Genomic DNA, 14,440 nt, shown 5'->3' on the forward strand with positions numbered 1-14,440 from the left:
TCAGGTTACACGCCACTTATAACAACATCATGTAGTTTGCTTAGAACCTTTTCTAGGAATTTTTTTTAAAAGCAGCTCAGTTAAAGACACTGATCTGAAAGTAATGTAACTGGAGTCCTAAGTAGTAACAAACATCGCTTTTCTTTGTAAGTTTCACATCGCTAATTCACATAATACTGATTATAAAACTCTTGTACAATAAGCACACAATTCAGATTTAACAAGCCAGCCCTTTAAGAACAGAAACCCAGCCTTTAACCACAGTTTACAATGGGGCTGATATTAAACAAATAGCATTATATATTGAAGAGAAAGCAGAGTTATGTTTTCACAGCAGTTCTGTTCCATTTAATTCTCTCAACTTGGCTGGCTGGGTGACCTTGGCTTGGATCCACACAGTCTAGAGTTTATTCATTTTCAACAAAGTTTTATACCACACACACACACAAAATTGTGCTCATGCTACTTCCTGGATACTATCTTCAGGGTAATGACGCCTTTCAGACACACTGAACCTTTAAAGAGGATCATGTGGGAAAAAAAAAAGAGATGGGGGTAGAGAAAACAGCTGAAAAGGCATCACAACTCCAAATTCCCACAATGATTAGGAAATACTGATGGGCCATTCCTCAGGAAAAGCAAAAGGAAACATGGCACTTGGAATGCAAGAGATGAAGCTTCATAGGCCATGTCTCCACTTACCGAAGAATGGATGCTCTGGTGATCAATCTCCTGGGGTTCAATTTAGTGGGTCTAGTAAAGACCCCCGTTGGTGCCAGTATGCCTTGCTGTCATGAATAAGGGAAGTTGACAGGAGCATTTCTCCCATCAACCTCCAGCTGTGGAGCTGGCACCAAGCTCAGGTGAAGATACATCAACTCCAGCTATGTTGTTTATATAGTTGGAATTGAATACCTTAAACCAACTTTCTTCCTGCAGTATAGACCTGGCCTTAGTGGAAACAGAGTGCCTGTATTCACAACAAGATGATGTGCTGAAGTGGTTCTGTTCAGAAAAGAAAAGCACAGTACTGTCTGTACATACATCAGTACCTACATGTTAAACCAGGGGTAGACAAGGGGGCCCCTGTGGGCAGGATCCGCCACACCAAGCGAGTTGATCCTGCCCCCAGGCCAATTAGGGTCTGGGAGCAGGGGGGAAGCGCATGAAGTGTCCTCCACCCTACAAGGAATGTGTGGTGCTTAGAGGTGCCACACACTCCTAGCAGGGCAGGAGGAGACTTGGCACATGCCCCCCGGCCCAAGCCCTGATTGGCCTAGGGGCAGAAGGGCGAACGTGCAAGGTCTCCTCCCACCGCCAGGGGCATGGGTGCCTAGGGAGAGCATCAGCGGGAGGGCTGCCCAGCTGCAGGAAGTATCTTTTAGTACTTTAATTTTGTGGTTTAAGGCCACTCATTCAACATTCCTCTTTAAAGCATGTTACTAAATGTCGGTTACAGGCGGAGCCAGTGGTCCTCGTTAATGGGGATAAATGCAGGAGAGAGCATTAGACTTACAAACACTGATGCTAAGGTGTGCCCATATTTCAACTTCAATGCAACTTTGCAGTGCTGTGGTGTAAATGATTTGTTAAACTGAATCACAGGCAAGCATAGTGCAAACAATTTTGAGATTTTTTTGGCACAATTTAAAAACCCCTTTGAGCAGCTCTGTGAGCTGGTCATACAACTATGTCACTGATATACCAAATACATTACGGTAACAAAACAATTCAAGAATATGTGTGTTTTAAAATTCTTTTGCACTGTATTTATGCTGGTGGGTTTGAGAAAGGACGAGGAAGGGACACAAGGAGACACTAAACATGACTGACCTCATATGATGGAATGATTTATGTCTCTACATCAGTGGCTCTGAATCTTTCCAGACTACTCTATCACTTTCAGGTCTTGCCATAAAAGCTGTGGGCTTCTGTTTAAACAAAGGACAGTGTATTACATGGCAGAAGACAGGTGAGATGGGCTAAAAGGATTCTGTCTGCAAGTCTGACCCCATCACACAGAACAGTTTTGTCAAAGACAAAATTTTGCCAACATGTTAGATTGTTACATAACTATGAAATGCCCAAGATGGTTAATGAAGCCCATAGTCATCACAGTGCTAAGTGAGTTTGGTTTACATGCTTTGATAATTCCCTCTCCTGCATCTGGTATTAAAACAAACTAAGGCTACATCTACTGCTGAGAAAAGATGGAAAAAGATACACAAATTAAGAACTGCAATTTGTGTATCTCTCTGCATTTTTTCCTAAAAGAGGCTTTTCCAAAATTTGGAAAAAACTCTTCTTTCAGAACATCCCTTATTTGAAACTTCCAAAAAAGCAGACGTGATCCTTGGATGTGGCAGAGCTTTTCCGGGAAACCGCCAGTATCCTGGAAAAGCTCTACAGTCTAGACATAGCCTAATGTGATATTGGAGATTGTTACTGTGTATCTGCTTGCCACAGCATCAGTGGGAAATGGAAAAGAAATTAGATCATAAGACCAGAAAAACCCTAGAAACACCAAAGGCATTGGCATTCTCAAAGGTATTGTTAGGACATTGACTGAAGTCCACAGGAAAAAACTAAAAGGTCTTTAAGTAATGAAGACCACAGATGTCAACAAGCATAGCTATACTGTGACCCAAGAGCCTCTTAATGCCAACTGATATGAGGGTGAAGCGGAGGATGAGGGGAGGGAGTGAGCCACGATTATCTCTTGGGTTTATAGCACCCTGGACATCAATATCATTGCAGAAACCATCATCTAGGCCAGCATTTCTAAAACTCTGGGTCCCAACCCCCCGAGGGGTCGCGAGCAACTGAGAGGCTGGGTGTAGCAATGGAGAGGGGGGGTCATGGTATCACAAGTTTGAGAACCCCTGATCTAGGCTATGTCTACACAAGTTTTTTCAGCAGAAAATGTGTTAGAGAGCCTCATTAGCATAAGTCATGACATCATTAGCATATTTTCTTCCATTTCTTTCTGTGCAAGGGGTTTTTGCGCAAAAAGAAGCGTAGCCGCTTCCGTTTTGCTCAAGATCCTTATGCCTCTCTGGGATAGCTAACAGCAGAGGATGGGAAGGTGCCTCAAAAAAAACTCTGGATGCCACTGGGAGAGAATTGCATTTTATGACAAGAAGTCATGTGTGGAGAGTAGGATATATATTCCTTTACCTGGAGGCTATGTCTACACAATAGGGTTTTTGTGCAAAAACCTCGGAGCATCCACACCTCAAATGCGTTTTTTGCACAAGAAAATGTACAGTAAAGTGGCAGAACAGAGGGCGTTGTGGTATAGGTATACCTCTTTCTACAAGAAATAACTCCTTTTTGCGCAAAAGTTCTTGAGCAAAAAGGTGCGTGCGGACGCTCCGCAGGGGTTCCTTGTGCTAAAAGAACCTACCAGAAAAAGTGCAGGTACTCTGATTGCCATTCACAGAATAGCCATTAGAACTTTCTTGCTCAAGAGCATCCATGCAGTATGGACGCTCTCTTGCACAAAAGCACATCGCTTTTGCAATGTGCTTTTGAGGTGTGGATGCACTTTTCTGCAAAAAGCTTTTTGTGCAAAAACCCTGCCATGTAGACAAAGCCGGAAGGTCCTTGGCAGGATTTTGGATTATAGAACCCATAACTAAAAAGTATCACTTGAAACAAATACCCTAAACAAACTCCAGAGTAAATTTTATCAACCTGATTTGCCACTGCCTTGTATAATCATGCTGAATTGGTACAAAACACTACCAATTCTAAATGGTACAACTGTACTCCGATGTACTTCACCCTTACACAAGGTAAAAGGTCTTGTGATTTACACAACAGGAGAGAGTCAGGAATTCTATTTCAAAATAGCTCATACCCTGGTCTTTATTTTAGAATAACCTCCCTTAGGTCAAATTTATAAGCAGAACATCCATACTACCAAGCCTATTTCACAATAAGGGGCCACTGATTTTGAAATCTGTTCTCCTGATTTTCTCGGGGAATGATGCTAATTCCAAAATAGTTATTTTGAAATAGCAGGAGTGTGGATGCTCTGGTTCCGCTATTTCTAAATGACTACTCCCCAGAGCAATTCAAACTAATTATTCCCCTGAGCTTCCTGGGGCTCTAAGTCGAGGTAGCACATCCACATTAACAGAGCCTGCTTTGGACTAATTTTGAGGCTTCCTCTTATCAGGGACATGCTATTTTGATTTTGTAAAATCATAAGTTGAGTTGAGCAGTTAAGGGTGTAGACACAACCTTATCTCAAAATAAGCTACACAAATTGTGTAGCTTATTTTGAGGTAATTTCAAAATAGCTTCTTTTGAAATTTGATGCTGTGATTTTGAAATAAAGCGCTATTCTGCAACCTCCCTTAATACCTCGTGGAACAAGGGTGACAGGGACACCAGAATAGCATACCCATTATTTCGAAATCTATTTCAAAATAACAGGCTGCTTTAATGAGGATAGCTATTTAGGGATAGTTCCAAGTGTAGATGTAGCATTAGTGTTTTGAAATTTAGGCCAAAATAACTACTGAAGTGTATTTAACCAAAAAGAAAATGAAGATATCCCATCATTTATGGCCTTGAAGTTTTTGGATATAAAATTGCCTTATACCCTGTCAAATTAGTAAAATGCCTTCCTGGATTAAACAGAACACACACAAGCACAAGAAAGCTTACTAGATCTGGAATGATTTATTGGTAGCATTTTGAGGTAGCATACTTTGTAAGGTAACAACCAACTGTAATGCAGCTCCTCTGCATTTTTCCCTTGAAAGGCACAAGACAGCCTGTATATATAATTTTTTTTTTTTTTTTTACAGGAAGACAATGTATAGGTTGATATCAAAGATACTCATTTTAAATGCAAAATATTAAGTATGTTTAAAAGGAGACTCATAATAATCAGATCAATGGTAAGAAGGATGAAGGGAGACTAATTTGCATTAATTGTTGTATTTCAAATTGTGGGTACAATGTAGTTCTACCTCTACTTTTAGGAAACTGGTCGTTGGGTTCTCAGATTTTGACGTGCATGTTTAAATACCTCCTAAAATCCGTACCTGCATGGGTTGCTTGCAATACTTCAGTGTGGTTTCCTTACAGTTTGCAAAGGGTTGACTAGACTGAAAAGACTCAAACAAACCTAGCATATTAACCAAAGGGAGCTGCTATCCACGTGTTTATTTTAAGAAAGATTCAATCCAAAAGGTCAAGAAGTAGCCTGATTATAGGTTTTTGGATGCACTTTTGCTTTGTAGATGCTCTCTCTAGGAAGAAGTTTTTTCGAAAGATCTCTTCCAGAAAAATCTTCTTCCGAAAGAAGCCTACAGTCTAGACCTAACCCTAGAGTTTGGGGGGGTGGGGCCCAAATTGTCCATTTACTTAATTAAATCTTGACAAAGTGAGATTTTACTGGAGGCTGTCTCAGCATTCTCTCCATTTCATTTGCTTCATTTTTTCTTTGGGGAAAAATCATTAACACAGAAGCTTTTGTTCAACTTCCATGACCATGTTAGAGTAATAAATGAGCGTCACACTGACTACAAAAAGTGATCACATTGTAAAGAATTACATTCTGTTTTACAAGGAAGTGTATTGTTTTGTTATTTGCTCTTTAGCTTTGTTCCAAAAATGTGTGAAATATAAATGCATAATCTACAGGCCCCCTGTATGGGGTCCTGGAATCCTTGCTCTTCTCCTCCCCTGCAGTTGAACTACAGAACATTCCCATCAGAGGATGTTATGAAGGACAAGACTTTAACAGGGAGGTTAGGTCTATCAATGGCTATTCGCCAGGATGGGCAGAGGTGATGTCCCTAGCCTCAGTTTATCAGGGCTAGAAACGGGTGACAGGAGATGGATCACATGATGCATCATTCCCTCTGGGGCACCTGGCATTGGCCACTGTTGAAAGTGAGGATAATGGGCTAGATGGAGCTTTGGTCTGACCCAGTACGGCCATTTTTATGTAACTGAAAAACTTGCTATTGTTAGGGCTCTTTGTACTCATGTGGTGGAGGAAAAGGACTTTCCTTTTAATATCTGGAAAACTGGGTATGGGCTGGTCAGGATTTGATCTAAACAGGCCATCGATAAACATCAATTTCACCTGACACATAAGACCCAAGAAAAAAAAATTCAGGTGGCAAGCACAACCTCCCAGGCACCTTCAGGAATCCTGCGTCACCAGCTGCACAGGGAAGCCCCTCAAGCCCTTCTGTCATAGCTCTGGTCACTCAGCCATCAGCAGGGAGTGCAAAGCCTGAACACAGGCAGGACCTTTCAACAGCAGGGTGGCCTCCCCTGCAGCAGATGGCCCACCTTCCTCCTCATGGCTCTGGGCAGGAGTTTCTGCTCTGCCCAAACCAGACTGGAGCATCCCCAGCAGCCAGAGAGAGCCCTTATCCCAAGCCAGAGAGCCCCTTACAAAACTAGAAATTGAAAAAAATCAAGACAAGAGATTAAAAATAGAGGTTATCTTGAGTTTACAAGAAAACTGATTTCTGCTGAGCCTACCCATAACTGCGCTGGTGTGTAAAACAAACAAGCAAAAAAAAGAAATATAAAGATGGGTTAAAATAACCAATTCAAACTGATCAAGAAACAGATATTTTAATTATTTTTTTAAGACCCTAAAAACTATCAAAACTTCTCCAGGCTGATCTTTTTGAGCATCCTCAATTCCCAGGATACAAAAGTATAAAACAAAAAGAAACTGTTTACAGTAAATACAAACATCAGAAAAAAAATTCTGAAAAATCTGTCTATACAAATAGTAATAAATTCTTTAACATTTTGTACAACTAGAAGGTGCACAGATTGGCATTCAAGCGGTCAACATAGGCATGTGTCTTATCAAACAGTAAAATGGTTTACTTGGGATAAAAGTACAGTTTTAAATGCCATAAATTAAATAAGTTAGTTCACATTTTCTTCCAGCACTTTAGTACATCTTCGTCTCTAATGTGCTCTTGAAGCTTGCTTTAAAAGTTCCAAGTCTTTCCGTTTATTAGAGTTCAGTCTAGGGCAGCCATACTCTTCCATTTGTAAAGGTATAAACTTCTCTATCTGACCTAGGCCCTGCCCAGCAGGACTGGTAAACAGCTTAGCCCAGGAAGGTTTAAAGTTTCCTCTGAAGCCAAGAAAGGCTATGCTCCCTGCAACAAAGTAATTCAGAAGTTACAGAATCAGATGTTAGACATGAGACTCGTTTTAGATACAATTTACATGCAAATGGGCATCATAAGATACCAGAAGGGAAAATAATTCCCTTCCCTCCATCCCAGACTTCCTCATAACATATTAAATGCAGCCATCCTCAAACCCAGCCAAATACTTTGACTTTAAAAGCCATCAGTCCACCACTTTTGCAAGTTTTAAAACCTCAATTAGTAATTTTCCACTAACTTCTTGATTACAAAATAGTTTGACATCATCTTAACTGGAAACAACTCCTGCAATGCCACAAGAATTTGACTCCTCATAAGGAATTTTTTTTAAAACTGTATGAAAAAATTAAACAAACCCTTGTTTTGAAGATGAGCTGGTTTGGCTGTTCCGAGGGACATTAAGGCTTCCGAAATATTAAGATTTCGTATATCACCTCTTGTGCTTAGTAAAACTATAGACCTGTACCAAGAAAAAAAAAAAAGTAGTAAGATGAGGCAACTATTTACCATTACTGATACTTTGCATATTAGTTTGCTGATTAAGTCCACTGTATTTGGGGCATGACCATATAGAGTTGATCTAATAATTGAAAAAAAAAAAAAAAAAAAGAAAACCCGCATTTTTGGCTGAAAAATAGACTATTTTAGAAAATGAAATTGTGAACAATTGTGACATTTTAAATTAAAAACGTTATTGAAAAGCTATTGATGGTTACAGAACATCTGTCAAAGGTAAACCTGGTAAAAGTAAATTGATAATGCTTTCAAGAGTAAAAAAAATCTGCAAAAAATGAATTAATTTTTAAACCTTTTAAATTAAAATTGCAATTTCTATTTCGTGAAGTTAGCTTTATGCTAACACTGTTTGAACAATGAAGACACCTTATTAAAACTGTTTTAGTGACTCTTTACTGTCAATATATGACAAATAAATAAATCTTCAACTTATTAACATTAAAGCACTTTTGTCCAAATTCTTACACCCCAGTGTCCTCAAAAGACCCAGGGGCTTTTTCTTTCTACCACTATAAGCCATAAAAAAAACTGATTATCCAATGTTTAATTAAAATGAATCATTTGAAAAGGAAAGCATATTTTTGGGATTTAATCGAGGTGTTTAACAAAGTTTACCCAGTCCATTTTCTCAAATGTAATAAAATTGTCCCTTTAATAGATATGAGTGCTTCTACTTATTTCCTGAGTCTAAAAAAGTTTTCATATCAATGTTAAAAGTGAGCTATAATTGTCAGCCACAAATACTGTTCTCTGGCAAAGGTTTAACTATCATGATATAGCACTCCTGTGTATTTTGTACTCCAGTTCAAGTTCATGATATATTTTAGAAATAACTGGATAGGTTTACAATAGCATATACCTTTGCGGAATTCCAGTTTTTAAATATTCATCTATACTTTTAATGTTTGCTTGAAGAAAAAGCTTTTTTCCTGTCACCGTGCCAACACACGCATCAACTACTAGTGTTAATACACCCACATCTTTGAAGGGAAACTTACTTCCATTGACCTGAAATGAGAAAAGACATGGTAGATCATTGCCTGCTTTTTCATGGCATGTTGCAAGTAGAGTAATATTCTTCTGCACTTGTCAGTTGCCCACAATTATTTACCATAATTTGATTTATAGACATATTCGCATCCTTTTTGACAACCAATAATCTGAAGAACTGTAATTTTTCCATCCGTCCTCTCCCCAGAAAGATCCTGCTATTGGACTTCTTTATTCCTCAGGAAAACTTGAGAATCCCCCCAGTTTTTTCTCACTTCATTGCAATCACTCTAAAGGACATGAATCCTATCTCAGCAGCAACCATTCTTCACAAAGAATGAAGGAAAGCTCATTGTGATTTTGAGATGGTGCCATTTAGAGGCCCAACCAATCCCGCTGTGCACAAAAGCAAAGCATGCAGCATTCACAGTTGATTAAGTTGTTCCATACTTAACCAGGCATCTTAGTGAATACTGTTATTTAAAATAAGCCATATAAAATCCATGACAAACTTCCTTGTAACTTACGTTACAAAACACACATGCTGTTATAGCCTGTATGTCTCTGCCTAAATAATTCAGAGTTTTACTATTTAACCAGTACAATGTATGCATTACTCTCTAGGACAAATATAAATTTAAATTTCACCCTTGGGGTACTGAGAGTGCCTGCAAATACTCACCTCCATCATCATATACAATTCTCTCTTGGTTCCCAAGTGGAAAAATGGCAACAGACCAAGTCTTACACAACATTACATCACCACTTCTATCACTACTGAGTTGGAGGAGTGTAAACAAACAAGCAAGCAAAAAAACCCACAATAACCTCTCTCTCCTAATCAGTTTTGAAGGGCTTCAACAGAACAAAATGTTGGAGGACTGGTACTACTAGGTAATAATCTGTTAGTATAAGGTTTCTTTCACTGATTTGGATTTAACCAACATGGTACTGAGTACCCACCATTTCCACTGGCTTCAGAAGAAAGATGCTTAGCACAAAAGTGGTGCTCAGCATGATACAAGATTGAACCAATGTGCAATTGCCATAATTCTAACTGCTAAAGAAAAAACAAATTAAAGAGTAGGCCATAAGAATACTTACAGAGATAAAAGACTGAAGACTACTTTGTAATTCTACTTTGCTCAGTGAATGAATCTGCACAAGGAGGTAGGTTTTGTGAGGATCACTGGTAAAAGCCGTCTAGATATAAAACATAAAATGTTAATATGATTGCACTCTCCACTTCCACTTCCCAGAAATTCTAAACAGCACGTCTTATTTGAAAGACTAGTCATCAATTAGCCTGATAGACAAGCTAGGCTGCGAGTTGGGAACACAAAGGTTAACAAATCAACAGTTTCAAAATTCATAAATAGTTTTAGACTGAGAGGTCTTCTGAAAGGGGGAACTATATATGCAAAAAATTGCCTAACAGATTTTGAGAGCTATTGCAAGATAAATGTATTAGTATGGATGAAAATCAAAACATCAATGCATCCAAATATGAGCAACGGCACTTAATTCTTACAGCATCTCTTGGTGTCCGGCCCCCATGCTTGTACTGGGCATCAGTTTCTGAGTCACTTCTGCTCTTGGGCAACACAGCAGAAGTATGAAGTAATACAGATGTTGGAAGAAAGAAGCAAAATAGCACTGAAGATACCAAAAAGGTGCCTGTAGCTCTAACCTTGTAATCTTTATGCTAGCAATATTTCCACTAACAGCAATGGGAGTTTTTCCTGAGTAAAAATTGCAGCATTTAAAATCTTATTAACAACAAACATTTTTGGAGTGATGATACAGTCTGAGGAAGAAATTGCACTACAATACATGGGAAACTGAAAGATGCAGAAGTAATGAATAAAGTAGATGCTACAAAATATCATCATAAAGCAGACTTAACTGTAAGAATCACATTCACGAGAGAACAAAACCTGGCTCTCTGCAGTGAAATGAGAAAGGTGAACAAAAAGGTCTAAGTGGCAGGAAAGAAATTGTGGAAAAAGTTACGAACTTATTTTTCATGAACTGTTTTTGTCACAAGGGACAGAGACTGGAGTTATGAAACATGACAGTAGTATGAACATTTTATTGAATTGGAAAGAAAATGCAATTTCCCTGCCAAACAGAAGTAAAGAAAAATAAGAAATACAGTTACTCCAAAAAAGGGGTGTGGGGAGAACATTAGAAGTAGAGAAGCCAGGCTCTTAAAGTCTTTTCTTGGCAGCATGTTTCTGGAACAATGGAAAATTAAGCAACACCACACTACAGGTCAGATCCTCTACGACGGCCAAACTGCATCTGGTACAGGTTAAAGGAAGAGAGGCAGAGCTACTAATGGCCCCCAAGTGAGGAAACCACAGACAGCGTTCAGTTTTAGGAGCATTCTAACTATGTCCCTTTTCTTCTTGTTATGTCCCATTTCCCTGCTACTTCATAGAAGGAGCCTGTCTGAGGTACTGAAATCAAGCATAAGGTCAGCTCCTCTGACGTATTTGACGAATAGGAAGCCCTAGAAATCAGGCTGTAACTCTTGTCACCTTACTTCTCTCCAGAGTCTTTTCTGTGTTATCATTAGAAAGATCTGACCTCACTCAATGAGGTTTGGTGAAATTGGAGCAAGGCCTGATGATGTAAGCCATGGTTATCTAAATAGATCTATACCAGTGGCCATGGCTCTGGCAGCAGAGTCTGAGAGGGTCTTAAACTGCTCTTAGTGGTTTTCTAGTCTCACTAGTGTTGTGCCCTCAGTGATCAAGCTCTTAGTTATTTTTCTGTGTCTCTAGTAAGGAGTCACATACTTGAATACCACACAATCTGGGTAGGGCAGATAAGTAATTTAGCACTTGGAAGCCCCTTGGTTTAAAAAAAAAAAAAAAAAAAAAAAAAAAAGGCAGAATAATAGTCTTTTACTCTAACAGTTTTCAGTTTATACATCTCATTATCTGAGGAAGCAGTCAGCACTGTTACTTTTGCAGAGCTCCTCGGCTATCGAGACCAGCTTTGGATTAGCCAAGAGGCATTACCATTGGAGGATCCTCAGTTTTTGTTGTTGTTGTTGTACAGAATGCATACAACTAGCTCTTTTAGGTATGGGTGGTGAGGTCAGGGAGAGATGTGTGTTCTTTAAGCTTTACATCTTAGCAGCAGAGGCATAGCCAAAAGCTTTAACTGAAGCCCCCCAGACATGAGAGGAGACATTGACTGTCAGAGGTATGTGCAATAGCAGTATGTTATGGTCACTTGGCACCAGAGTCTCAAATGGAAGAAGGTGCTTGCCAGAGGAAGAACTGAGACTGGTAAGGACTCTTCAAAAGTAACATGTTGTTGGAAAAGGAGAACAATGCCCCACTTGGCAGATAAGAATGCTGCTACTTTTCTGTCTTCCCTGAAACAGGGACACGAGAGAATTTGGAAGCCTGACTCCTCAAAGTTGATCAGTGCTGACTAGAACACTAAGTTAATTTTGGTTGCTGACAGCAGCTCAAAAGCTATTTTGATGGGGGCTGCGGTGCCAGACAGTGTCATATGAGAGGTCCAGGCCCAGCAAACATGTGCCTTAAGGAGGTCATTCTTAGGTTTGATTCAAGAGTGGCACCAAAGCTTGAATGGCAGCGTGTGTCTCATGCCTCTTTACAGAAGACATGTACAAAGAAGAGGACCTGGAAACCTCTGACGGAGTGCTAGGACAGTGTGGTTAAAGGCTAAAAATAAATCCCAGGTCTTTTCACTTTGTGCCTGTCCTTCCTCATGTGCAGAGTGAAGAAGGCATGGTTAATTTTGCACTGGAACCAAATGAGCTTCTCCTAGCAACATGAGGCATCAAGCATGTACATCCCTCTACGGAAAAATGGCTGAAGAGGAGTCATACTTTTGGAATCGTCTACAGGATCTATGGTATGACACAACATTGGAGATACACAAAGCAAGTCCCAACTACTCTCAGAAACTAGACGGCATTACGCTAATTAGCTCACAGACACAAGAGGCAATTCAATTTAGCTCTCTGTGGCAGTGAAGGAACTGAAGTAGTCAGGTGTGAGAGTACATGCTCTCTCCTATACACAGAGCCAATTATGTCATCTAAGCATGAGAACACTCCCACGCTCCCCAGCAGCAATGGCCCTATCATTTACAGTTGCATAGTCCCAGGCCAGAGGCACCAAAACCACTGAGAATGCCCAGAGGCCTTTGAAATAGACTAATATTCAGATTTTTTATAAAGGCTTTTATTTTTAAAAACAATTTAAATTTTTTATTAAATCTGAACCGACTTGCCCTTTATACAGTTTGCAATCGACACACAATAGTATCATTTAAGGTCATTACATGGAAGGCAAGATTTAATGGTAATTTACACATCCATGTTTATGAATATATTTTACCTGAGTTGTGCCACAATTTTTGCACTGTGCAGTAGTTCTGGCTGGCATTGGCTGTAGAACAGCTGGTGCTCGGTAGTACTTTGGATAAGCTTTTGTCATGCAGTTACTGATCTCTTTTGATTGAACAGTGGCCTGAATCTTGACCCTTTCGCATCCCTGAGATGAACAGTAACTGTGACCATCCCTATTATATTTGGCTCGAAGATATACAAACAGCAATCTAAAGATAAAATAATACAAGAAATTAGAAGACTAGCTGATAAATACAGACTTTACATCAAAATTTTCTCAAATGTACAGATTAGTGAACTCAGGAGAGACTTTTGACTGCAAGCTTTTCAGGAACAGGGGAATGGTTAAATGTTTTTGTTTTCTAAACGTACAGTACTATGTAAATGTTCTGTAATAACTACCATAATAGGGACATCTTGAGTGATATATATTAGAACTCTCCTATAGTTTAAGAAGTCATCACAAGAGGATTTATTTAATCAGAGAGAAAAAAGTATCTAGCTACTGTAAACCAGCATCCACCTCCTCCTCAACAGTAACTTTCACACCACACATCTTGGTATATTATCAGTGAACATTTGTTATTTGGCAATCAACATATCAGACATTAACTGGACAAAACAACAGTGATCTTATTGTACAAAAATATGTTGGTGTAATTTGGAAAATAGAGATCTTCATTGTTCATGTGTGTGCATAAAGCCCAACATACACATCCTGACGGGAATATTGTTATACTTATAAGCTCTAGCAAGCTTTTCTGTATCTACTTGTCACTGTGCTTTCTAGATGAGAAAAGAAAATCTAAAAGTTACTTAAATGGTATCAAAGACCACATACACCTGTTTATATATACCTGTGTAGCAAACTAGTTAATAAATGTCCCCCTCCCCCAATTTTATACCAATATAAAACAAAAACAAAATATAAGTAGTTTTTTCTAAGTAAGCTTTAATCCTGTGGTAACATTCACAGAAGTGCTTACGTGACTTAAGAGCCAAAGTCCCATTTTCTAAAGTGACAAGCCTAAATGCTCAAGTCGCTTTTAAAAAGTTACTCAATAGTTTAAGAAAATAGGCCTAATTCCTTCTGGACCAACAGGAATTTTCTTAAACTCTGTTTAATAGAGGAAGGACAAACATTTACACTTGAGCCATACTAAATTAACAAAGGTACCTCTCTGTGGTATTTGAGATGCCACTGTTTTCCCCATGTTTAGGACAGGAAATAACTGTGGTAGCTGTGGTGTCTGCTTACAAGTGCTGATTTTGATGGCCACTACTTTTATAATTACAAGTTATATAGATTCCTCTTGCAAATATCCACAATGACATGCTTAGCATTTCTCCACAAGACTTCCCTTCT

The 14,440-nt window shown here is 39.1% G+C and overlaps 1 protein-coding gene across 5 annotated transcripts in view; it reads right to left on the bottom strand.

The window, feature by feature from the left end:
* Positions 1–6,596: 6,596 nt before the first annotated feature.
* The window catches only part of CEMIP2 (cell migration inducing hyaluronidase 2), an 87,074-nt gene continuing 79,230 nt past the window's right edge, over positions 6,597–14,440 (bottom strand). For all 5 annotated transcript variants that reach the window (XM_075931705.1, XM_006137830.4, XM_006137832.4 and 2 more), the window contains exons 20-24: positions 13,064–13,283; positions 9,780–9,878; positions 8,545–8,693; positions 7,526–7,629; positions 6,597–7,157 (exon numbers count right to left, since the gene is read on the bottom strand). In XM_075931705.1, the coding sequence (XP_075787820.1) occupies positions 6,961–7,157; positions 7,526–7,629; positions 8,545–8,693; positions 9,780–9,878; positions 13,064–13,283 (769 nt within the window). In that variant the 3' untranslated portion in view covers positions 6,597–6,960. The remainder of the gene's footprint in view (positions 7,158–7,525; positions 7,630–8,544; positions 8,694–9,779; positions 9,879–13,063; positions 13,284–14,440) is intronic.

This window comes from Pelodiscus sinensis, chromosome 6 (genome assembly GCF_049634645.1).
Source record: "Pelodiscus sinensis isolate JC-2024 chromosome 6, ASM4963464v1, whole genome shotgun sequence".
Lineage (NCBI taxonomy): Eukaryota > Metazoa > Chordata > Testudines > Trionychidae > Pelodiscus > Pelodiscus sinensis.